We start from the raw sequence: 27166 nt of genomic DNA on the forward strand, positions 1-27166 counted from the left end.
TATATATATATATATATATATATATATATATATATATATATATATACTAGCATTTCAGCCCGGCATTACCCGGGTGTTTCGATGTGTATATTGAGCAGAAAAAAAAAAAAAGGCAGGCTCGAACCCGTACTGCGAAGGAGGAAAAGAACAGGAAAAAGAACGGGAAACCTGAATGACTTATGTTTAAATCAGGACTAGACAATTGAAAGGAGAGGATATCTTTCAAAAATATCGGTGAAAAAAGCGACTCCCCCCTGTAGAAAAGTGCCTAGTTGAAGGGGAAGATATTAATGTTTTTAGCCAATTTTTCAATATTTGTCGTGTGAAAGGTCGAACTTTAAAACGATAATAATCTTAGTAAAATCCGTTGCCTCTGTCGAAAGTTTTAGGCAGACATGCAAACATACATACATACATTTATATATTGGTAACTAAAATTTTTTGACCCAAACCGATGAAAAAGCTTGCCCTATCTCTGAATACCCTTTATGTAAAATTTCAAATGTTTACACCAGAAATTGCCTGAGTAATTTGGTAGAGACGGCAAAGGTCAAATTTTTTTAAACTTTGACCCCTATTATGACCCCTTAAAATTTATTGTTTGGGGCTCAAATCAAGTTATTAAGTTAGATCCATGTCCAAGGAACCTATATCTAAAATTTCAAGTGCGTAGACCCAAAATTGTCAGAGGAGTTTGGTAGAGTTCTCAAAAGTCAAATCGTTGAACTTTGACCCCTTAACAGTCAAGTTTCTGGCCGAAAACCGATCACAAAGATTTTCCCATATCTCTGTATATCAAATTTCTAGTCTGTAGACTTAAAATTGACAAAGTTATTGCGTAGGGAAATGTACACAGACAGACACGTTCACTTTTATAGATATATAGATAGACAGACTAATAGATTAAACAATAATATATACATAAATATATATGGAAACAATTTTTTGTGTACTGTAAAGATTTTACACAAATATTATGCAAGTATAAATCATGTAGAATATCTGTATGAATATAATTGCGCGTAATAGTTAACTCTAGAGGATCATCCCAAAAGAAAACCCGAAAAAACTAATAGGGAATTAATTAAAACGAATGTTTAAAAGAATATGCAAATTAGCTAGATCTTGTGCTAGTGAATGTATTTCCACAACCCATATATAAGAAAATTGTATTTTCTTTTTAAATAAATAGAAAAGAGGGGTTTTAATATGAATATCAATACACACAAAAGAAAAACGAATTTATAGGAGTATATAATATATATATATATATATATATATATATGAAAAAAACCTAAGAGAAACATACATTGATGAATTCAGATTTGATAACATTTTTATTATTATTGATAATAATACAAGCAAAATAAGGTTATTCACTAGCTTCAACTAACACAATCTACGTTGAATCATGGGTATAGAAAGAAAAAATATACATATACATGCTGTATTAAATATATATATGCAGTCCTGGTCAAAATCATAAGACCACTTAAGAAAGTAAGCGTTTACTCATATTATCGAATTTTTAATCAGACAAATGGTTGAAACCATTGCCAAAAGGGAAAATATGATGGAAAAAAAAAATGAAATCTGCTTCATTCGAAACCCTGATCTAATAATTATTTTTTAAAAAACAAACATTTTCACCTGGTCAAAATGATAAGACCACTGATAATTTATGTAACAAAAGGCAATCATAAATTACTAAAAAGGGTCTCAGTATTTAGTATAGTCTCCATTATTACGAATTACTTCAAAAATTCTCTTCGGCATGCTTGCGACTAAGTTTTTTATCAGTTGCGAAGGAATTTTATGCCATGTACTGAAAACTGAATCAGAAAGTTCCTTTATCGAATCACACTGGGTTTCATCCTTGAACACTTCTTTTGCCATCCATCCCCAAAGATTTTCAATGGGATTGAGGTCCGGAGAACATGCTGGATGATCTAACAATTCTATATTATTTGAAGAAAAGTATTCTCGTGCTTGTCGAGAAGTGAGTATTGCAGCGTTGTCTTGCTGGAAAATCCAATTTCTTCCACATAGACGTGGACCTTCAGTCCTGATAGAAGCATTTTCAAGCATTGAAATGTACTTCAATGATGTTTGCATGCCGGCCTTTCACTACTTGCAACTTTAGGGTCCCAGCTGACGAGAAAGCACCCCAGATCATTAAAGATCCTCCTCCACTATGCCGAGTTGAAAAAGTATCTTTGGGCAAATTTTTATCATGCCAATAGTGTTGAAATCCATCTGGACCATCTAGATTAAACTTTTTCTCATCGGAGAAAATTACATTTTCCCACTTCTCTTCATCCCAAGTCTGGTATTTGACGGCATATTTAAGTCGGTTAGTTTTGTGCTGTTCAAGAAGACGTGGTTTCTGAAGTCGCTTTAAATGATTGAAACCCTTCATTTTCAGATGCCTTCTGATGGCTTTAGGACTATATTCTGCTGCTGTTTGGCTTTTCAATCGACTTGAGCTCATACTGGAGTTTTTTTTTTTAAACTTCTTCTGATACGGCAATCCAGTGATGGGGTTATTTTTTTTTGGTCGAACTAGATTCTTTTTGTGCCCATATTGATCTGGATTTCTTAAAAACTTTGTGATGACTGTTTTGCCACAATTCACTACGTTTGCAATGGATCTATGGGAGAGTCCACCCCTATTAAGCTCAAAGATCCTTCCTCTCTCAAACTCTGATAATGGCTTCCCTTTTGCCATTTATAATTTAGTAAGATGTTTTTTATCCACTAACAAGTTGCTTTTAGTAACATAGAAAGCTTTTCGTATTCATTTTTTCAAAACTAGCTGATTTTATTAAAGTGGTCTTATCATTTTGATCAAGTGAAAATGTTTGTTTTTTAAAAAAGAATTATCAGATCAGGGTTAAGGTTTCGAATGAAGCAGATTTAATTTTTTTCCATCATTTTCCCTTTTGGCAATGGTTTCAACCATTTTTTTTTATTAAAAATTCGATAATATGAGTAAACGCTTACTTTTTTAAGTGGTCTTATGATTTTGACCAGGACTGTATATATATGTGTGTGTGTGTGAGTGAGTGAGTGAGTGAGTGAGTGAGTGAGAGAGAGAGAGAGAGAGAGAGAATGAACAATTAAAAAATATTATTATTTGAATGTACAGATACTTGGAGGAGTTAAGTTTTATGCCTAACAATAGGGAATAACAGAATTAGATTAAATTGCATCTGGTGACCATCTGTTGGAAGGTGGAGTCGTAGAGGTGACACAGCCCAGTGAACTTAAATCTATACTAGACTACATGATGTCAGCTGGCCAACAATCAAGTGGTATTAATCGAGTCACAGCTGGTAGAGATTACAAAAAAAAAAAGAAAGAAAGAAAGAAAAAGAATTTAAAAAAAAAATGTGTGTGCATGTGTGTATAAAATCAGTAATCATAAAAATGTTACACAAAGTTCAGTAATTAGGCCAGAATAACATTTTTGCTGTACAAGGAAGTCTAATTATGTATTTAAAAAAAACAAAAAAACTAAATAAATAAACTAAAATTAAAAATCTAAAAATCATTTAATTCTGTACTGGGTGAAAATATTTTCCAACATTGCAGTTGTATCCTTTTCTGTTTCTAATTCTTGACTTCTAATATACATAGGTTAGCTACATACATGATTCGCTACAAGTTTTTGTCAAACTCCACTAAATACAAAAAACTTTTTGATTTATATAAAGTTGGTTATATATTTATATGTACAATCCTGAACTAATTAACCAATCATTATAAATTTTGGAACACAGCTGTTAGGTGTAAGAGGTTATAATGTGGGCTATACTTAGTTTTATTCAAAGGGGGGAGAGGAAGTTTTTTTGTGAAAATTAAGATATCTCTGATTTTTGTAAAATTTTAACAATGAGTATTAGACTACAATAAATATTCCCCAATTTTTAGCTTCTAAAGTATTTAGTATTTTCTAGAGTATTTTAAAGAATTTTTAAGTGGCATAATATAGACATCTTTCCATTTAAAAATTAAAATATTTCAGATTTGCATTAAATTTGACTCCTAGCCATTAGACATCAATTAAGCAAGATTCCCAAATTTCAATTTTTTTTTAACATTCCCCTTAAGCATAATCTTTAAAATTTTGAAGATTTTTTTTTTTCTTTTGATCAAAAATTGGAACAAACATTCTTAAGGTAATTGTATTTTAATTCTAATCTTTATAAGAGACAAACTCTCCTGGAATGTCTCTTCTTCAAATATGATATTGGTTTGATTTTGCATGTATGTTTTATACATATAGGACTTTAAGGGTGAAACAATACCTATTGCAGCCTTTTTCAACCGTAGGTCCATGGCCCCCTAAGAGGAGCACAGGCCTTTGATCGAGGAGCCATAAGGGGATGCTAGATAAATGTAATTTAAAATACAAAATTTTTCAATGTATAGATAAGGTGATAAGACTCCAGCCATGAAAAAAATCATTTATTTTTTTTATATACAGTGGAACCTCTAGATATAAAATAAATCTGTTCTAGCTTGGCTTTTGTATTTTGAAATTTTTGTATTTTACATGTAAATCATCTAATCCGTTTCAAGCCCTATGAAAATACTCATTAAATTTTATAATAAAAGGTAAAACCAGAATGAAATAAGAGCTAAATCAACATAAAAAGAAATCTGCACTTTTTTTTTGTACTTGGGGAGGAGGGGGGGAACGAGTGTTGAGATACTCTGTAAAGAAGCCACGAGTCATCAAAGGTTGAGAAATACTAACCTCTTGGAAACATTTCATTGTACATGATCAAATGAATACAAATTGCTATTAAGTCTGAAGGTGAAATTGTTGGAACATACCATTCTGAAGCCTATTAGTGTGTAAATAATCTAGATCCAACTAGATTTGAAGTCGGCATTGAATGCCATGATGTTTGAATTAGTTAACACTGTTTGAAATCTAATTAAATGCACTGAATGGTGGAAGATGAGGAAATTTTCAAATATTCCGTACGACTTAAAGAAATTTTTTTGTTACTATGTAATCAATAAAAGTTTGTTTAATTATTATTTTTTCACATCATGTATTGATGAATTGTTGGACTCTACAACTGACTTGACAAATATAATACAAACAAACAGATGTGAGAGAAGTACTTCTCCAGGTAAATCCAAGCAAAATATTTAAATATTTAAAAGCTGGTGTTTATAACAGAATCTTATGGATATTTTCATTTCTAAAACTTTTTGTGGGTTAATCTATTATATAAAGGGCAGTTGTCTTCTGCATGCCTAGCTAAAACTTAAAAAATACACAAATCCCTACAAAGTTATACTTTTTTTTTTTTTTTTTTTTTTAAATCAGCGTAACCCTGAAAAAAAATAAAAAATAAAAATAAATAAATAATATCTAACATTTAGAAAATTGATTCATTGTTTGAGGATCAAATGGTTATCAAGAACTGAACATGATTTTTAATGTTATCATATATTAATACAGGCCAGGAAATGAGTCAGCATTTTTTTCAAATTGAAAGACTAACTTCAGATTTAATTTATCGTTTCTTAACTATTGTCATTCCTCTTTAAAGAAAGAGGAGTGGGAAAAATTTAGTTTTAGTAGTACTCTGGAGACTTCTTTAATTTTATTTGCCACTTTCAGTAGCGCTCTGAAGGCATCCTAAGTTGGGGGGGGGGGGGTAAAGAAATTTAACACTATTCAACATTTTAGTTTACATATATATTTTTTATAACCCCAGGCTAGTACACCAAAAAATTGAAGTACATTTATTTTTAATTTTTTATCAGTCTGATTAGATTCAACATTAAAGGACTTAAAAAGGGTTGATATGCTGTAAAACAAACAAATATTTGGTTAAGCAATTAAAGGATGACTTTACCTTCTCCCCAAAAGCTTGCAAATAGGGGTCTCATCATTGAATGCAGTTTTCTATCATGTTCAGAACAGTTGATAGCAGTGAGAAGTTGATATGGTTAAGGAACAAATTAGTTGAAATAAAAGCTAAGTGCTGGGATTATGGAGTGGTCACATGAAGTGAAGGTGAACACTTTGCCCAAGGTAATTTAATGCTTGGGGCTGTCATCTAGTTAACTTATATTTGATACACTTTTTAGAATTTAAGGTAATAAATAGATTGAAGAATGTGAGAGAGGGGGAAATTCTTACTCACCTGCGAATGTGCATCTGAATGTAGGTGTGTTTGATGTGCTTGGGTTGGGGCAATGGTCACCACAGGAGGAGAAGTCAAATATGACGATGATGAAGACTGGCTTGAGTAGACCAATGGAGGAGGCCCCCTCTTTGGGGTTGATGCCCGTGGACTTACACTTGTAGTGGAGGGGGGCACAGCTTTTACATTTGGTCCATCTTCTACAAAAACAACAACAATAAAAATATGACATTTTATACATTAACCAAAAATTAACAGACTTTTTTAACTAAAATAATTTCAGGAAATAAGACAAAACAAATATTTAGTAACAAAGATTTATAACACAAATAGATACATTTTACATAAAGAGAAAAATTAAATTCAGTGAATTTTTTTTTAGATAACTGTGCATAAAATATAAATTGACACAAAAATGAAAAAAAAAAATAAAATAAAATAAAATATAGTTTGCAACCAGCAAAAAAAATTAGAGCATATCCTCTCTGCAAAAGGCTGCGCCTTAAAATAAAAAAGAAATGGACATTCTAATTTGAATATTATTTATTGTGTTCACCGTTTACATGCATTTTATATTTAGGGCAATCTTCTAGCAGAAACACAGACTGATATACAGAACTGAAGCATGCCATTCAAATAAATAAATAAAAACAAGCAAAAAATATTTGTTTGTCTATTCATGTCAGAGAAAAATTGGCATGAAACCAAATTTACATTTTACCAAAACAGTAAACCATTTCCTTGCAAATTTTATGATATGGAGGGTAGGTGGATGGGTGGGGTGGGGGGTGCTTACCTATGTGATTAGTCTAATAGAGAAATCCTCTTGGTGATTTTATATAATGGTTGTTCTTAACCTTTTGGGATCACTGACTCCTACAGTACACCCTCCTCCCACATAATGCAAATTTCATGTCTGTGTTTAGTCATCAAAGTCTGGAATATTATTTAAAAGGAATATGGTGTTAAATAACACCGGTTATCATATTTAATGACACAGGTATAGAAATATCATGACTCGTGTTTATGCTCTTTTTAATTGATAGTTGAAATTTAATTAGAAATACAAAATCTCTTATGTTAAGGATTTGTACCTAAAATAAGTATATACTATCAATCAAAGATAGTGATTGAATAAAAATTTATCTTCATCAACAGTTGATGAAAAAATAAATTTAAACATCAATTTGTCAAAAATGTTTAGAATTATAAAATGTTTATGCACAGAAGAGAAAATGATATATTGCTTGTACATGTTTACATTCTACTTCACCCCATCCATTTTTTTTTTTTTTTTTTTAATTCTCTTATTTTGTTTTAGTTAGGGATGAGGCCCCAGACATTCACCTCATATATTCTAACTAAGAGATCCTTTTAAGATTAAGAAATAATTGCTTCTCTGAAATGGCAAAGGTAAACACCAATTCTTTCATATGAGCGGGAGAATTTATGTTTTCCTTTGGTTTGAACCATAATGCTTCACTTCTTTGAAATCACTTTGTATTGTTCAGTTTAAAGGCTTAAAAATTACCTGTGTATTTAGAAATATCGCAAAGTAAACATTTCAGGTATATTTGATTTATTAATACTGGATAAAAAGACTTCGAAATTCAGAATTTTAATTCTTATAATCTGGCAAATAGAAAATTTCTGACCTAAATTCAAGTTTTAAAGAAAAAAAAAATCAAGTATTATGGTTCATGTGTGCACTTAAATTAAGGGAAATATTTTTCATGCTGTCCTGTTGTATCAAAGAAACTAAACAATCTCAAATGGAAAAGTATTTTTTCTAAGAACCAAAGTTATCTCCCTTGAATTTAATATACATAAGATAGAAAAGGATTATTTGGCAATTAACAGATCCAAAGGGTACAAATAAAATAAAAATCAATATAATCAAATCAATATATTCTATATTGTATTTATCTGGATGTGTTTTTTCTAATAGTAAGATAAATTGTGAGAAAAGCATGTTAAAACCCATGCTTAATATCCCTTGAGCTTGATTAGACATAAAACAACCTGACATGTGGAAACTTTTTCCTTTAAGTAAACCTTGACTAAATATTCAAAATCACACTGTATTCACTGCCTAATTAAGATCTCAGTATGTCTAACCCACAGCGGTTTATACAAGGAATAGTGCATTTTCGTCAAGTGATGTTTCTTATAGTAACAGTACTAAGTTGGATACGCCACCAGATTGGACGTATTCGTGTCCTGGAATCCAGTAAGTCCAAGAGACTGCAAGAAAGATATATTACAATATATTTAACTGGTCAATTGCAGAGGGGGAAATTAATATTCTTAACTTCTTTACTAACTCAACATTTGAGACATAAAAGAGGTTTAATGGAATATTTGAATAGCTGTAATTCATATAGCGATCAAGTGTTAGCCCATAAGAACAGACCCTTTTATTTTTGAGAACTTTGATTGAAGTTAAATGTAACCAAAAGAGATTTCTTTCAATTCATTTTTAATTTCTATCATTTTCATTAGTTAAATATATATATTTTATATTTGGCAAGACAAATCCAATTTTTTTAAACCCCCCCCCCTCATTTTCTTCAGGCAAGACCAAAAAATAAATATTTAAAAATGGTTTAAAACAAACAGCATTTATTTATTTATTTATTTATATCGAGACGAATAGACAAAATAAATCATTTGGGGGGGGGGTAATCTTCTTAATACTATAAATAATGTTATTATGAAGTGAATAGAATAAGGATATTTAATTGGAATGCTTTCATTTTATAAAAAAATGTTGAATGATAATAACATCCAGTTTTATTGGTGAATATTGCTTAAAAGGAAGAAAGGCTTAAGGATGTGGTTACTTGCATATTCAATATGTATTTTGTTTCATTTCTAAATTAACTTTGTTTTTGAAGGTAAAAAGAAAATATGACACTGATGTCCTTATTTTAACCCATTTCCACCAATAAAAAAAAAAGTATCAACTTTATAATAATAATAATAATAATAATAATAATAATAAAAAATAATAATAATAATAAAAAATAATAATAATAATCATCTTACTGTCACAAAATTCCAGAAAAAAATTGGTATCAGCAAGAAATCAATAAGCAGCTGTTGTGAGAATGTTTGATTACTGTTGCAGATTATTTTACATTATCGCAACAGTTGCTTACCGTTGATTTATTAATAATATCAGTTATTTTTTTTTTTCTGGAATTTTAGTGGCAATAAGCCTTTGGTACATAAAGATTTAAAGTTTTATTTCAGTAAGAAATATTATATACAACAAGACTGCAAATAACTTTTGGGAATTTTTGAAGTTACACATTGTAATTAATGTTAAATAGATATTAATTTCAAGATACAAATTTCATGATTCTTGTGAAGCAATATCAAATTAAGCTGATTTGTACAGCAATTCTATAAAAGAACCAAATCAAAAATGTTAAATTTTGAAATTCAATAAAGATGAAGACGTTCTTTAAAGTAGAAAAAAAAAAAAAAAGAAAAAGAACAAGAAGCGTTTTCATGCATATGATAGAATTACATTTAAATTAAAAAATAAAATTAATTTTTTATATAACATTCAGACTGCAAAAATAAACATTAAAAACAAAAATAAGAATTAATGTTTTTTTTTCTTTGTTCATCTTTACTGTTAGTCACAATAAAAAAATCCATTTCAAGTAAAAACGATTTGATGTTCTTACATGTCCAGCGGAAGTAAGTATCCTGAACAAAAATTAGAAAAAATTTTTTTTTTAAATGATCAAATAAAATTGCCTAGAACATCATATTAAAAATAAACATAAATCTTATCTGATTTTCTTGATTAGCAATTAATAAGAGTAAAAGTACCAGAAGTTGTAAAGTAAGGGTGATAAGTCAATCTTTCATTTAAGCAAATAAAAAATGAACGACACAATACAATAAAACTGCAATTTGCGATAAAACTGATTTTTATTTGTAAATTAATCTTCTACTTAATTATTTTTTTTCTAATTTTTGGTGAGGATACTTAATTCATTATAACATAAGGACATCAAAGTGTTTTTACTTGAGATACAAATTTCAATTGGGATGCATGCCCCCACTTTTTTTTTTATTTATTCAAAACAGACCAGTGGTGCAGAGGTCAGAGTACATGGAAAAATCAATTGTAAAAGTGATATTCTCCTGAAGGTTGAAGGTTTAATTCTCAGTGTTGGTGACTGAAAAATACAATTGTGAATTATTTAGGATCTTTATCCAGTCATGACTGACAAAACAAGAGCATGCTACTCCTGTAAAGGGTTCTGTTCGAAATTCCATTCAAATTCTCAAATTTTACAAAAACATTCCAGAGTTCGGCAAGATACACCTGCAGAAGGTTGAAGGTTACATCGACTGAAACGGTGTGAAAAATGATACTCAAGATAAGAACAATAGTCCCATGAATCACAATGATACGCATAATCAATCTTCATCTCAAAAATTTAGAAACTTAAGGATTTTTTGTCACTCAGAAATATCAGCATGGACTGTGAGCTTGGCATGCTGTGTTTAAAATCTACTGTAATGAAATAGTAGGATAAAAAAAGACACTTAATCCTTGATAAGGCAATTAAACTAAAAGAAAAACTAAAAACAAAAGTTCAAGTCTAGAGTTCAACCTAGGTTAAAAAAAAATGCAGAAAAATCTTTATGATGTACATACTCGTGACGGAAAGAAAATATTATATTCCAAAAGTCATGTAAGTTGACAAAATAGTTTTTCTTTTTTATGAGTTTTAGCTATTCTTAGTACATCGTAGACATTACAAGGTTAATTTTAAAATCTTGGTAGTTCGAATGGAGTTATTTCCCTTTATCAAACATGGCAAATCAAAACACAATGTGTTGCGTTCTCATAAAATCAATTTTTTTTTAGTAAAAAAAATAATAACTAATTGATTAATTTATGTAATTTTTGGAATATAACATTTTCGTTCAGTGAGAGGTACAAAAAAAAAAAAAAAAAAAAAAACACAGAAAAATGTTTGATGTAATTCGGTTCAATTCTGAACAAGAACTAAAACAAATATTTATACCTGGTCAACTTGATTTCTTCTTACTGATTCAGATATGTAGTTAAGGATTGTGCAATTCTTGCCTTATTATATAGACTCATTATGCAGACAACCACACAATAGCATTTTATTTCTTTTTATTTGCGAGTGATTTTAGATTCTAAAGAATCTAAAATCACTCGCAAATAAAAAGAAATAAATGTATTCTCTTATATTTTAGTAGCAATATGTTTTGTTTGGGGTGAACAAAAGTTAAAGAAAAAGAAACATTAATTGTGCAGGTTGCAACAGTAAAATAACCTTATACAAATCAATATCGCAAAAAAAAATATATATATATATATATATATATATATATATATGTTTTATGAATGATAGTAAAATTAGGCAATAATGTCCAAGAAATGTTTTATTCATCCTGTGATCTAAATCCTATAAAAAAAAAATAATTCTTTAAAACCAATCTTGATAATTCAGCATCCCTGAAACAATAAAAAGAAACATTAAACAGGAAAAAAAGAAAGAAACTATTAATAGCATGCTTTTTATACAACATTGAAAAGTGGACATGAATACCTTTTTTTTTTTTTTTTTTGTTCCAAATAAAATAATTGGCTTAAATAGATCTAAAGTGAAATATTTGGTTTGGAGAATTTTATATATATATATATATTTGTTCTGGTTGAAGATGGGGGCATCCTACCAGATGCCAGGCATTCATCCAGTAAATGATAGAAAACCCATCTTTTTTTCTTTTTAAGAATGAAGTTATAAGTTTCAAAACTACAGGAGAAAATTCAAGCAAAAATAGGCCCGTTTTTCCCTGAGGGACCAATTTGTATAATTATTTCATAATCATTTGGGAAGGAAGCAGGGGTAATTGGCGTAATGGATACGTTCACAGACAATGAAATTAGGTATGCTAAATTAAAGAGTTAAAATGCAATCGGATTAAAAAAGGGTTCAGTTGACGTTAAAGTAGCAAATCAAATAAAATTATTTTAACCATAAAAAAAAAATCCTTGGAAAAAACTTATGTCACATTTCCTTCTTTGGAGGGGCAGGAAGAGAGAAGGGAGAGGTGTATAATCACAAGTTAAAATAAGTATGAAATGGTGACGCTTAATGTAATGATAATAAAAGTGGCAATTGTTGTCATTGTGCAAGCTGTAATAATAATAATAATAATAATAATAATATGATGGCAGTGATAACAGTGAAACAAGAACACAAATATATATATATGTATATATATATATATATATATATGAGTTTAATTTTTTTTTTTTTAGATAATTAAGTGACAATTACTAGAAATGGTGTAATTTTGGTGTTTATATATACATATATGAATGACAGTGGTGCTGGCAGGCAGACAGGAACACATGGCAATAAAAAGAAAAACACAGCATGGGCATGAAGACATGCACAGAAAAAAATGAAAGAACAGGAAGTGGATGAGGATGAGGACAAATATGAGTAGGAGGATGAGGAGAGCAATTACCTGGCTCCTTGGCTTGATTGGCCAGTTTCCTGAGTGCAGCTGCAAAGCTAGATGTACGTGTGGCATTCAATGCCGCATTACCACTCATAGCGGTCACACTGTTGCTAGGCGACGACACCTGGCTGAGGGGCTGCACTGTCGCCGTGTTACGGGTCACCTTGGATGCCCCTGAGTTGACCATGGTGAGGGGTGGGGGTTTGGCACCCTGGGGGAGTCCTGAAAAGAAATCAGTCACAATCATAGGACAGCCTTGCTGACATGGGCATGGCAGCAGCAAAAGACGCTCTTACAGAAGGAAGATTAAAAAAAAATAGTGATGGAGATGGATGGGCTGAGATGACATGGCTGACCACAACAAATCAAAGGTTCGGCCACAATTCAATAAGAAACCAATAAACATTAATATTGTAATTTTTTTTATCATTTTATTAATTGAAATCTTTTTAAAATCCTTTATTACTCATTTTAGTGTTTGTACAGAATAGTGGATCTTGAAACAAACACATTTCAGGTGAAAACACGATTACATACTTACATGTCATTCATGTCGAAATAAGTATAAATTCCAAAAATTATGAAAACTGATTCAGTAGAAAAATAATTACAAGTAAAAATAAAATTGTTTGTGTCTATTGATTTATAGACATTTATCGTATGTGTCAATGTGGAATAGTCCTTAAATTCCAATGGAAGTAATTGCAATTGATCATTTAGACAAAACTGACTTATCTCCCTTGCTTTTAATTAAAATCCGCTATTTCAAATATAAAGTGTCCAACCGTTATTTTGGATAATTTTTGAAAAAAATCAAATATAGTACATCTCCTACTGAATCATTGTTTGTAATGTTTAAACATTCATTATAATTTCGACATGGCATGTAAGTATGTAACAGTGTTTTCACCTGAAATACGTTTGTTTAAAAAAAACACTATTCTGTGCAAGCACCGATTTTGACAATTAAATTTAATTATTACAACATTATATGATCATTAGATTATTAATTGAATTAAATTGTTATAAAACTATAATTTTTGTTATGCTATGGTTGTTTTTATCTATATTATTGAATGCAAATAACTTCGAAAACTTTCAGTCTTTTAATACTTGAAGATTTGTTTAGAACTAAGTCAGATAGCTTAAACGCTTTCAAATTCTTTTCAAATTTCGAAGTATCAAAGTAATTCATAATTTTTTCTCAACTATGAAAAGATCAAAATGATTTACTTGTTTACTAAGAGACAAAAATGCATTCTGTGAATTTTATTTCATAATTAAATATTTTTTAAATAAGTTTTTTTTCTTTAAGGAAATTAATTCTTAATGTTTAGTTTTAAGTCTTAAAAATTGATTTTGAATAATGAACTTAGACCAAAATAAATACAGGCTAACTATCCTGAATTCGATTGTCATTATTGTAGATGGATTCTGATTGACCTTATTTTTTCGTTTTATATATTAATCTATAAACTTTAAAAATAATCAACATTTCTGATTAGAAAGTAATATCTAGACTAAAAAGTTTCAACACAAAAGTGAAGGAAAATACAGAGTTTTAAATGCACCACTATTCTGAAAAAGACTCTGTGCAAGTACAGAGTTTAACCTTATCAAAAAAGAAAAACTATAGAAAAATCTTTATGATGCACATACTACTCACATAAAAACGTAATACTCCAAAAATCACATAAATTGATCAAGTAGTTTTGTTTTTTATATATATATATATAAAAAATCATTTTTTAAGCGAATTTTTAGCAATTTTAATAGTAAATCGTAGCAACAACAAAGCTTATTTTGATCTTGGTAGTTCGAATTGAGTTGTTTCCCTTTATTAAATATGGTGGATCAAGACAATGTTCTCACTTCCTCATAAAATTTGATTTTCTTACTTAACAAAAAAAAAACTACTTAGTCAATTTATGTAATTTTTTGGCATATGACATTCTTGTTCTATGACAGGTATATGCAAAGATTTTTTATTTTTGTTTTTTTTTAATTAGATTGAACTTGCACCAAAGAATCAATTCTTTTTTGTTTTTTTTTCTACTATAAAAAAATCACTCACTCACTATGGATAAAGCATTACTAGCATCAGAATTAAAGAAACAAATCAAATGCGGTTCCTATTTACTCGCCTCTCCACAAGGGCAGAGTTAGACATTTCTTCGGTTTATCCGAGATGAAAATCCAACTCCCCCAAAAAGGAAGGCACTCTGGATTAGGACAAAGATAAAAATTGACTTAGTCTATAAGAATTTCTATTCCATAATGGAAAAAAAAAAAAAAAATTTGAAGTGAAGCATCAGAACAGAGACTACATTTTTGTGTCAAGTCAATATTATTGGCAAAAATTTTGATCATCAAAAGTGGCCATTTTTCTTTTTTCTTTTAATTTCCAATTCTTTTGGAAATTAACAGGTGAATATTTCAAAGTCAAGAAACTTTGAAATTAGCACCTTTATTTAGTAGGCGAACTATTAAGACAAGGATGGAATAAGTAAGGAATTTATTTTTTATTTTTCGATATGCTTTTTAATATTCCCAAGATCCAATAAAAATTAAAGAAATACAAAAGTTAATGCAAAATCTGTAACTTTAAATTATAAACCTATAATCATAATTTACAGTAATAAAGCTTCTATAAGAAAACCTTGAACTATGTAACTTGCATTAGTCATTAGAAAAAAATATTTATAATTGACATTAGTAAAATAACTATTGCTTTTGATAAGCTAGCATTATTAATAAACTTATTAATTGATAAAGTGATTTTATGAAAAATTTAAAACTAAATTGAAAATTTATATGAAAAAAAAAAAAGAAGCTTTTCTTGAATTGTTAAATATTGCTAAAATAAATAAGATTCTAATTCTATGCCATGCAGTTGTGTTGACAATTTTATTATTATTAAAAATTTTCTTACCTTTTGAATAAGTTTGTAAAAGTATCCATTTTTGGAATCACTTGTGTTATAATTAATCGCAATGCTGATTTTCTAAAGTTTACTTGAAGAGGGAAAAAATGGTGCTTATACAGTATAATCGTATTTCCAAAAAATGCATATTAAGTAAAAACATGATTACATACTTATGTGTCATGTCAAAACTAGTAAAGTCCCCAAAAAATGATTGAAATGCAAAATAGGTAAAAACAAAGTTTTTTTAATTACAGTTTTGTCATATTGGTTAATGCAGAAGAGTTTTTAAAAGCCAGGGGAAGTAACTGCAATCTGATTTTGACAAATCCGCCATTTTAAAATATAAAATGGCAGACCATTAATATACTTATGTTTTTATTATTATTATTATTTTTTTTTTTTGTAAAAAATAATTCTAGCAGATCTTCTATGTGGTAATTTTTCATAATTTTTACTAATTTCAACAGGACAAGTGAGTATGTAATCATGTTTTTACCTGCAAATTTTTTTTTTGAAATCCCATTATACTACACAAGCACCCTCATTTAGTACAAGACTAAATTCAATTTTCCTCATAATTCAAGTGGAAGCTGCGGTTCTAAATTTGACTTGACTTTATGATACAGATATTGCACGGCCGTCAAATCACATGCAAATTAGTTTCAGAATGGTAAGAAAATTTTAAAATCTCAAATAAAAACAAAGTTACTTATTTGTTTTCATTTAAACTTGGAATAATAATTGCCAACTCAACAAATCTGCATAACATAAAATCAAAATACTATAAACAATTCATTTAGTGCTGATTGCCGGTTCAAAAAGCACTGGAAAAAGGATTTGTAAAATGTCTACTTTCTCATTAATTGTTACCAAAAATATGACTTTTTCTTATAGAAAATTAAAAAAGAAGACAGTAGATGTATCGTTTTATTTATAAAAAGTTAGTTTTTTACTTTTTATAGGTGGAAAATTAGTTTACCTCATTTTACTTTAGCAAATTATCATATGAAGGGAGATAACTTGTTTTTAAAACACTCCTGAGAAAACAACTTTTCCATTGGAACAAAACAAAGATTTTTTTTTTAATTTGTTTTAAAATTGTCGCTTAGACTTAGGGTTAGTGGTAAAAAAATTAGTTAACTACCTTGAAAAGCTAAAAGGCCCAAAGATAGAGTATTATTTTATGTTAAATTAATATGCAAAACTAATCACCCTACTCAAAATGGTTAGACCCATGAAGAGCACCAATCATACCGATTTAATAACTATTTTCTCCCACACCTTCATTTTATTTTTTCATAAAACATGACAAATTTTTTTTTGTTAAAATCAATTGTCAATAAGTTTCAATAAGTTATCGCCCTTGATATAACAAAAACGCAGAATAACAGTAAAATTCCAAAACAATCTTTCCCTCTGTTACAATTTTGAATTTTTTTTACAAAAAAATATTAAATGGAGACAAACAGAAGAAATAGGAAAGCAATGTAGAAATTAAATGTGAAAGAGAAGTGATGAAATAAATCAAGATGATGATAAAGAATCATCCTCCATTAATAAGTACTGAGAGCGAGAGAGAGAATAGGAATTACATATATAATATGTATAATTCCCTCTGTAAAAATATCAGATACATATGAATGAAAATCATGAATGAGTTTGAACTTCTGGAATGTTTAGATATGCCAATTTTTTTTTTTTTTTTTTTGTGGTGGTGGGGGGGGGTAGATTGACAAGTCAGTAGAGGTTGTGACCTGTGTAAGACCTCAGAAACAGCTATTTCAGTCAAGTGAAGAAACATGACTATTTTGAGTAAGTGTGCATGTATGTGCATGTTGAAAGGGTTATAAGAGTTTTTTTTTTTTAAAGGATTGGTAAAGTTCATACACAGAAAAGCTAAATCTCCTATGGTCATCCTTTGATCAGAATTTTATATGAAGATTGTGTGCTTGTTACAGAACATAATGTTAAATAAAACTGGTTATTATTGTATTTAATTACATAATTGTTTTGATCATTGTTATTTAACACCATGATCATTTTATTAATATTCTGAATTTTAGAAACATTTGAAATGAAGAAAAAATGTTTTTCTTTTTGAATAGGGTCCATAAATAAACCTATGATTCCAACAAAAGTTAAGAACAACTAAAGGCAAGACAATTTCCAAATTAAACCGATCATATAGTCAAATGTAGAATTTTACAAGAGAGTATTTCAGCTCACTTTTTTGTTAAAACAAATTTGGCTTGGTTGAGATTTGGTTCTGAATTTGAAAAAAATACTTGGTGTTGCTAGAAATTGTTGCAGCTTTTTTTTTTTTTTTTAACTATTGTGTTACTCAAGGCTAAGGCTTAATAAAATGTAAATGATTGTCAGTTGATGGATAGGGAACACTAAGAGTACTAAAATGATTATTAGGTTTGAGCTGCATTTTATTACTTATGGGGCAGTTTATAACAAGAATTTGTTGACATTGGACTTGAAGATGGCAAGTTGTAATCAACAGGGAAGCAGTCCCATGGTAATAATTTTAAAATTATAGTCATTAATGTATACATATATACATTTGAAATATACAAGTTTTTATTATTATTATTATTATTATTATTATTATTATTATTATTATTTAAGTACTTGTTTATTATGGATTTGAGTGGCCAAATGGGCCTCTGTGTGAGGGGCGTAGAAAGAAAGAGGAGGATGCACAAAAAAATAAAACAAACGAAAAAACCCAAAAAACTCTTTCCTAAATAACGCCAATCAAGAAAGAAAGTCAAAGAAAAAGACACTGAGTGAGGATTTGGGAGGAAAGAGACAGGAAGTCATTCTTTGATGAAATGAAAATCTTATTTTAATCTCTTAAACATTTTCAGATAATTGTCATAATAGGAAAAAAAGTCAGCCTCCTCTTAAAAAAACAGCAAAAAACTAACTGATCAAAAACCTGAGAACTTCTTTCCATGAAATGCTCTTGCGATTTAAGTAAAAATCAGCGTTTTTCTTAATAAAGTAGAGTAGGATTATGCTTAAAAATGGAGAACTGATATTCATGCTTATCGGAAAGGAGTTGTGATTTTGCCAGTATCCATTAGCCTTTTGATTTCCTCAAAATTGGTTTATTAGTTTTTTTTACAAAATTTTGTTGAATCAAGTTATGACTACAAATGCAGAAAACTGACTGAGTAAAATGCTTCAGAAAAATCTTATTTTGCCCCCCTAATATATACAGGGTGTCCATTAAGTCCGTGTGCATTGAAAAAAGATAACTATTTGCATTTGCCATTAAAAATAATTGTAAAAAGAAAAAGAAAAAATGCAAAGAAAGTTATAAATTCTTTTTAATGCATACAAACTTTATGGACACCTGCATATGCTTTTTTTTTTTTTTTTTAAAACAAAAATCTAAATGTTTTGCAATTACTTTTTGCAAAAGCCTGAATTAATGTATATTTACATGAAACGAATACTGGTGATGTCAAGGAAACTCTGTTTTGGCATCGCAGGACTGATAAATATACCCTAAATTGGCAATTTTTTTCCCCCTTTCTTACAAATAGCTCATTAGTATCCCCTCCATCTAATCCAACAAAAGTTGCAAATACTGTTCGTTTATATGCTTCAACTAATAATAATCGCAGGGGGGATAACTCATACTTTGAATATTTATTTCAATTAAAAAAAACAACAAAAAAATTGTTATTTGTTAATTATTGTACAAAAACATTGAATGGTTTAGGTTAATAAGAGTTGGTTCATTATGAATCTTGTTTTTAACTTGCATTACTCATTATTACTCAGTCTTAAAAATGATTATGCATGCTCCAAACAAACAAAAAAATCAATGTTGACAATTCTGAAAACCACACACACACACACACACACACACACACACACACACACACACACACACACACACACACACACAGTATTGAAAATAAAATTAAAAAATTACAAAATTACAAAGAAAATCCATAAAATTGATAAAAAAAAATGCATACAATAAATGTAAGCACGAACAATGAAAAAGGATTAGATAAAGAAGTTATTAAAAGAAAAGTGTTTTCATGGAAATATAAGGTACTTATGCATCTATGTTACCACGATATAAAGCCTTTCACAAGCGTTTTTGAGCAGAGAAAAGACCCGGGGTATAATGAAACGCATGAAGACAAAAAAAGGGAGGGGGTTAATGGATAATGTTACTAATCAAGTAAGTTATAAATGTATTGGCTCTAATAAATATGTGTAGTATAGAGCACGTTGTTAAAGAGTAATAAGACTGTATTTATATATAACTAGGAGGTCCCATTAAAAAAAGTAAACTATGGTTGTTGTTGGTGGTGGTGGCCACTGCCATCCCTAAACAATTGTTGACACTGACAGCTGTGGCTGAAATTAAATAATCTGGCTTTCACTGGCGATTAGTGCTGGTTTAGGGTGATAACATGCAGGTACTATTTGAATTTAAAAAAAGAAATACAATTAAGAGAATGTGTAAATAAGTATGAATTAATAAAATTACGAAAAATGGTCCATTAGAATAATAATGAAAAGTAAAAACAGAAGTTTTAGAAGTTAGGGATTCTCACTGTATATGAACTGTTTAGAGTGATCAAAATCAGTGGTAGCAGTCCTAGCTGTTTCCAGTTGTTGTTCAAGTCTTCCACTTGTTTTAAACTCTTCCACCAATAATATTAAATTAAATTCCATCAATTACAACTTTTTTCACTTCACTTCTTTGAAGTCATGTTAAGAACGACGTTTGGAATAGACATCCCAAACTCCTTATATTAAGAACAGCTTTTAGAATAGACACTCCCAACATCCCCATGTAAAGAATGGTTTTCAGAGTAGACAACCCTCCCTTTTTGGGGGACGGGGTGTAAAAATACTTTCTCCAAATTTAACTGTAATAATCGTTGTCAGCATACCTACCAACAAATGCTAAAAATAAAGGGGGGGGGATGTCAGTAGGAAAGAAGATTTGTTTATTGTGCATGCGTACAAACCTGGCAGCCAGTGAAGTACAGTGCATAATAAAGGTCTTTATATCACTATAAGTACTTGTCTCCGCAAAATTTGAATGAGATTTTCTTAATCTGCATAGTGAAAAACCCATAAGTCATCATTCTAAAGAAAATTGTGGAAGTGGACCAAATGTACAAACTTACTCCCCACCCAAAAAAAGTTAATGTGTGTGTAATCTCGAGAATCAGTCCGAAAAAGAAAATTCAATAAAATACTCCACTAAATTCAAAATTGGTGAAAACAAGTACAAGTATATAAAAAATAATTGAAATTTACATTAAAACTGTAGCATAGGTAATCTGTGTAAAAAAAAAAAAAAAAAAAAAAAAAAAACGAAATTCTGCATAAAATGAGGCTCTAACTTTTAAACATGCCAATTGAGGTATGGAAACACAAACTGATACAATACTTCTGCTATTCTTTAAAACTGTTTACTTATATATTTGGGCAAATTATTAAGATATTTTTTGTTAATATATTTTTCAAACATATTTACGTTGTTTTATTTTTATTTTTTCAAATATAGTCATGTTTTTATTCAAATATACTTTATTTAAGCCTGCGCAATCTATTATGATCATCACCGATTTAAAAAAAAAAATGTTTTGGCAATATCATCTACTGGGTTCGTACTTACTATGGGTTCGTACTTACTATGTTGTTTAAATTTAATGTTTTTTTTAACATATGTGAAATATTCACATTTTAAAACTTAAACTATTTTCTGTTGCATATTCACCTTTTTGAAACTGCTATAACTGTAAAAATGTTACACATTCATTATTTTCTTTTCATGTTTCTGTAAATAAATATATTTTTAAAATATTTAAACAGTTTGACAAAATATATAATATATTAACTTAAATAAACAGTTATTTGAAAAGGTATGCGATTAAAAAATAAAAAATCAATTGATAAGAATAGTTTACAAATTCTTATATGTTTTTATTATAAGGGGAGGGTGAAAAAAAAGTAAACATAAAGTATAGTGAGCTATAAAAATAGTTTAACAGTTTTAAAATGTGAATATTTCACATGTTAAAAAAACATTAAATTCAAACAACATAAGTACGAATCCAGTAGATGATATTGCGGAAACATTTTTTAAATCGGCGATGATCCTAATATATTGCGCAGGTTTAAATAAAATATATTTGAATAAAGTACATTTTAAAAAAAAAAAAGTAACTATTTTTGAAAAAAAGTATAATTACCAGAACAAATGTACAAAGCAAGCGAGCAAGCAAGCGAGCAAGCAAGCAAGAGAGAGAGAGAGAGAGAGAGAGAGAGAGAGAGAGGAAGGAAATAAATGTTTGTTGCTTTTTCTTCGGCCAGCATTGCTGTGAAACATTTTTTTTCTTCGGCATAAAAAGAAATGTAGAGAGAGAGAGAGAGAGAACTGATACCGTAAAATCTAAGAAAATGAATGCAGCAATTTACTCAGAGAGCAAAAGTAGATATAATTTTAAATAGTACATTAGTATTTCTGTAGCATGCGAATACCGTTAAGCTGGAATATAGGAATGGTCAGAGCTCAGCCAATCAGAATGATCGGATTGAGTCTGGGGAGGCTTTATTATTTTTGAACTGAAAAAGGGAAAGATTATGTTATGTCTATGAGTTTATGATCCAGTTAGGAAGGGTGCAAGCACAATATATGTATAATGTGTATATTTCCTCCTGGTGTTGACTGGGAGCGGTAGAAGGACTTGGTATTTAGATGGAAAAATAGGAACTACTTCCTCTAAAGATGGTTGTGATTGTGATGATGTTGCTCCTAGGATGAAATGCAGGATTTTATAACGACTAAATGTGTCTAAAATGTTCTCAAATTACATAAGATAGTGGCTAATAATCTAGACATAATAAATTTGTATGTGGCAAACCTACGGTACTTTGGTACAGAGGGGAATTTCTGCAATCAAAATATTATACGTAGAGATAAACTTAGTTTTATTACTTTTTGTTAATATTTTCTGTAACATAGACACACAGTATTCATTAACTAATAAGATCCTAACCCAAAGAGATTTAGTACCATCACGCCTACATGGACTTTGTCTGTACAATAAACAATCATTAATTGAGTCAGCTTTAGTATAGATTTATGCACTTAAATAAATCGACACACACTCAAACATGCAAATTGTATCAATTCATCATGCTTGCTTGTGGTATTAACTAAGACACAGTTTGACATGATTGTGTGGAAACGAAGAGGAAAGATAAAACTGCCACAACTCTCTCAGTGGGACTTCTCTACCTGTGGAGGTACACCACAAGTATCCGGTATTGACTGATACTTCTCCCCACACCCTCTTCAGTGCAATGGATGCTGTGTTAATTACAAGGAGAGGTAGTCTTCTGATGTAGCTGTATTTAGTCTTTTTTATTAGGATTTAAAATTCAACATCTTGAATTTTTATACTTTTTATGTTTTTAGATTAAGAAGATCAGACTTTACATATTATATAAATCGTTCATGACTTAGCATGAAGCCACTTAATTTAAGCAGCAAAAAAAAAAAAAAATACTACTTCAAAGTAATGAACAATATATGCAAGATGGATAGATTACAACCCAGAAAAGTAGCAATTTTTCCCTCTTTGTCAAAAACATCGCTCATAAAATGTGAAGACTAAAGGACAAAATAAGGGAAGCAAGAGTTACAAGGCTTAATCATTATAAAAGAAATGACCAAATTCGCCATTAAATAACTTGAAAAGGGTGGCCAAACAACCAAACGAAGCTGAACTACTAAATTATCTAAAAAAAATAAAAAAGAACTAAGACTTGTGGGAGGGGGGTATATCTTATATATATTTAACATTTTATTATCAATCCATCTGACAAGTTTTTTTAATCCCTCTCCACTTCCACTGTTATTGGCATGAATATATTTTATTTCGCTATTTTTTTTTCTCAAAATATTTATTCCACTTAAAAAAACTGATAGAGTAGAGACATTTTGGTTCTTCTTCATTATTGTAGTGAAATTCGAAAACTGAAATATTGAATTTCAAGTCGCAGTAATGAACTCATTCAAAAACTATGAAAAAGATAGAAAAAATAGGCAGAAGAAAATAGTTTTCAAAGAAATTAATAATTTTAGCTTACATAATATCTGAAGAGTGCGCTTATTGGGTGAGGAAGTAAATCATTTTTAAAAACTGTCATAAGCTTATTCCAATTCAAACTATGACTTATTTCCCTTGTGTTTTCATCACACATGACAAAACAAACATGGCCGAAATCATTTTTTCATTGAATCATGGAAATATGTGCTTTATGTAATATTCCAGAAACATTTAATTAATTGTGACATGACAATTAGGTTGTTTGGTGCATTTTAGGCCTGGAAACCAGTATCTTCTAATAACCTGGCATGACCAGATGAGGCTAACTGAATAAAAGAATTCTCTGAAAACGTGTATTCATGTAAACACAGTTCATCTTTTTGCTTTTAATTTTCATTTTTATACAAGAAAATTCAAGAGAAAAAAAAAACATACAAAATATACTTTCCTGTTTCGAATAGTTAAAAAGAATAAAATGTCTGAATTTCAAAATGAACAATTAAAAAGTAATGGAGTAGAGGAAGGAGTTGACTATTTTCATTTATATGAAAATAATTGTTCTGCTTTGAAAGACTTTTACTGCTTTTTAGGAGATTTTTTTTTCACTAGTTTTTAATTATGTAAACGATTAATACCACTAACTAAAAACGTGGGTGTGCCAAGTTCAAATCATGCTCACTCCTTCCACAGAAACACTTTCATCAAACCCACACTTGACCTTGTGTCTAACCTCCTGGGAAAGTGGGGGGGGGGTAAATAAAATAAAATAAACATAAAATGATTACCCACTTTCTGACCAGATAGTGTTAAACAATTTTATCCAGTGAAATATTTTTTTATAGATAACAAACCTTAGGCCGTATTTTATACTAAAAGAATTAATGTAATAAAAATTACTTTTCATCAATTTGAAAAATAGCTATTATTGGAAACCTACACCCTATGCGAATTCATATATGTAAATGTTCCTGACCAAACTTTAGTATAAAAATTGTCTAAAAACCTGGGTGCGCCAAGTTCGAATCCAGTCTGTTCAACTTTCAAACACTTATCAAAACCCAGCTTGACCTTGGGTCTAATCTTCTGGACAGGATATAAATAATTTAAATTTGTTGAAAATATAATTAAAGTTCAGTATTGAAAATCAATCTGAATAAACGCAAAGATATAATTATGAAGTGTCTTCAATTGTGTTTAAATTTTTTATTTTTTTAAATTTTATTTCTCTCTAATCAACAACTTAAACAATAACTTCCAAAATATCAACCGTTCGTATTCATTACATTTTCTTCCTTGTTTTATTCATACATGGCTACCCGGCACTGCCCAGGAGTATCGACTACAAAATAGAAAAATAAAAAGTGTAATATCTTTCTTTTAAAACTTAGAGGATAGAACAGATACTTCACTTTTGAATTATTTGAAAAATTATTAAAAAAAAAATACATTAAAAACAAATTAAGCACAAGGCCATCAAAAAGTGTGCAGAATATGGGTGTTGTTGGTCATCTTTGGTCTAAAGTGATAAAAATGTCTATCCTACTCTTAACTGGAATGATCTCAATCACCATAAAAACAAAATCGCACGATAAAATAACCCAAAATTTGTTGGAAATCTTACTTCATAATTATATTTATATGCAAGGGTTTTATCATTATAAAACGGAGAGTGGGGGCAAAAGGTCAAGAAAGTGTATTTTAGAACAAAAATCAATGACAAAACATTTTTAGATATTCACCACACACTTGACTAATTTTGTTCCTGTTAACCTCTAAAAGAATTGATACTAAAAAGAAAACGAGCCTAAATTCTATGAGAGGCAATTTTGAAAAAGAATATATTAGTTTTGTGCATTATATAGCTTCTGACTTTTTAACTGGACACACTATACTAGATTGGATTATCACAACTAATATTAGATAAATAATTAATAATTTTGACCCCCCCACACCCCTTTTTTTACACATGTAATTCAGTACAAATACTAATTAAGAATATCAGATATGTAAAACATATCCAAAGTGTCTTGTCGTTTTTGCAATAATTAATCAGTAATTGAATAAAATTTCCATTAAACAAAAGCCATGAAGCGAAGATGACTCACAATAACTGGCCAACAGCAATAAGTGATTGGATGGAAATTTCAGTTGCAATGGGTGGAAAAAAAACAAAAAAAACAAAAAAAAAACTGAGAATAATCAAAAAGGGAAATTATTGATCGAAAAATATCTAGCGTTAATTGAATTAATTAAGGAAAGCCAAAGTTAGACTCAACATTGATATCACTTTGTCCAAGTAGACAGAAGTTAAGACGGATAAAATCAAAAGTGGTTTATCTAACTTATAAAATTATTTTGTCGGATTTCAACAGTTGTACCCAAATAGGATTTAAGCTAACAAATCAAACTTTGCTTCTGACGAGTCAATTTTCATTTATTGCTGTACCATGTTACTGGCAAGATAATAATGTATGCTGCTACATTTATTAAAAAAAAAAATTATTTTGTCAGACACGGACAGTTGTTTGTCCGTCAGAACGATAATGACCATCCTGGAGGGATGATGGATGACACGCACTGAATTGTGAAGCAAGGGTTACACAATCCCTAACCACTCCATTCCTGAGTTGGTACTGCTTGATTCCAGTGGTAAGGAAAAGAGAAAAGCGAAGAGCACATACAGAACCTGATGTTCTAAAAGGTCACCCATTTTAGGACTGACCAGGCTCAATGCTGCTTAACTTTGGTGATCTAAACCGGTATGTCAACATGATTATGCTGTATGCCCCAGACAATTGCATCCTTAAATAATCACTTAAGAGATAAACATTAGCAAGAGAATTAACTCATACTTTAAATTGAAGAATATACTAGGAGTTGTTTACCTTAAATGCTAATAAATAAAAATTAAAAACTAAAATGACTTTACTGCATCCTGGGCAATGCCGCATAGGTACAGCTAGTAAGAAATATTCACATGAACCATATAAAATCATTGTTTGTAACAAAAAATATAAAATTTAGAAAATAGATATATGTTGCCAAAATTTTAGCATTCCAAACTATTTTACAATGTCAGAGTAAAGGGGATGCGGATTCAAATCCAATAAGAAAGTATTTTCTTTCTAATTACATTTGCCTGGTTAATAATTTCAGTATGAACAAAAAAAAACTATTACAATTAAAAATACAAATCAAAAGTTGTTTTTCTATTTTTTTGGCATATCAATTCTGTTGGGTTAATTTCATATAGAAACACAAGTACTTATTCTAAACGTATAAGTAATAAAACCAAGAAAACAATTACACTGAGAAAAGCTGAAAATTAACAAGTTAATACATGTTGAATCACAACAAATATTTTAATGACTTAAAAGTGATGACATTTTAATGTTATGGGTTTAAAGAGACAATGTCATTAACAT

At 29.5% G+C, this 27166-nt stretch overlaps 1 protein-coding gene across 2 annotated transcripts in view; it reads right to left on the minus strand.

The window, feature by feature from the left end:
• Window positions 1–27166, minus strand: part of LOC145277735 (uncharacterized) — a 404820-nt gene that overhangs the window by 33281 nt on the left and 344373 nt on the right. Inside the window, exons 3-4 of one of the 2 annotated variants that reach the window (XM_080129440.1) lie at window positions 12714–12929; window positions 6174–6373 (exon numbers count right to left, since the gene is read on the minus strand). In XM_080129440.1, the coding sequence (XP_079985566.1) occupies window positions 6174–6373; window positions 12714–12929 (416 nt within the window). The remainder of the gene's footprint in view (window positions 1–6173; window positions 6374–12713; window positions 12930–27166) is intronic. The other variant, XM_080129441.1, reaches the window with a different exon arrangement.

The sequence above is a fragment of the Euprymna scolopes genome, chromosome 6 (genome assembly GCF_053919585.1).
Source record: "Euprymna scolopes isolate OS-2025 chromosome 6, ASM5391958v1, whole genome shotgun sequence".
In the NCBI taxonomy this organism is placed as follows: Eukaryota; Metazoa; Mollusca; class Cephalopoda; order Sepiida; family Sepiolidae; genus Euprymna; species Euprymna scolopes.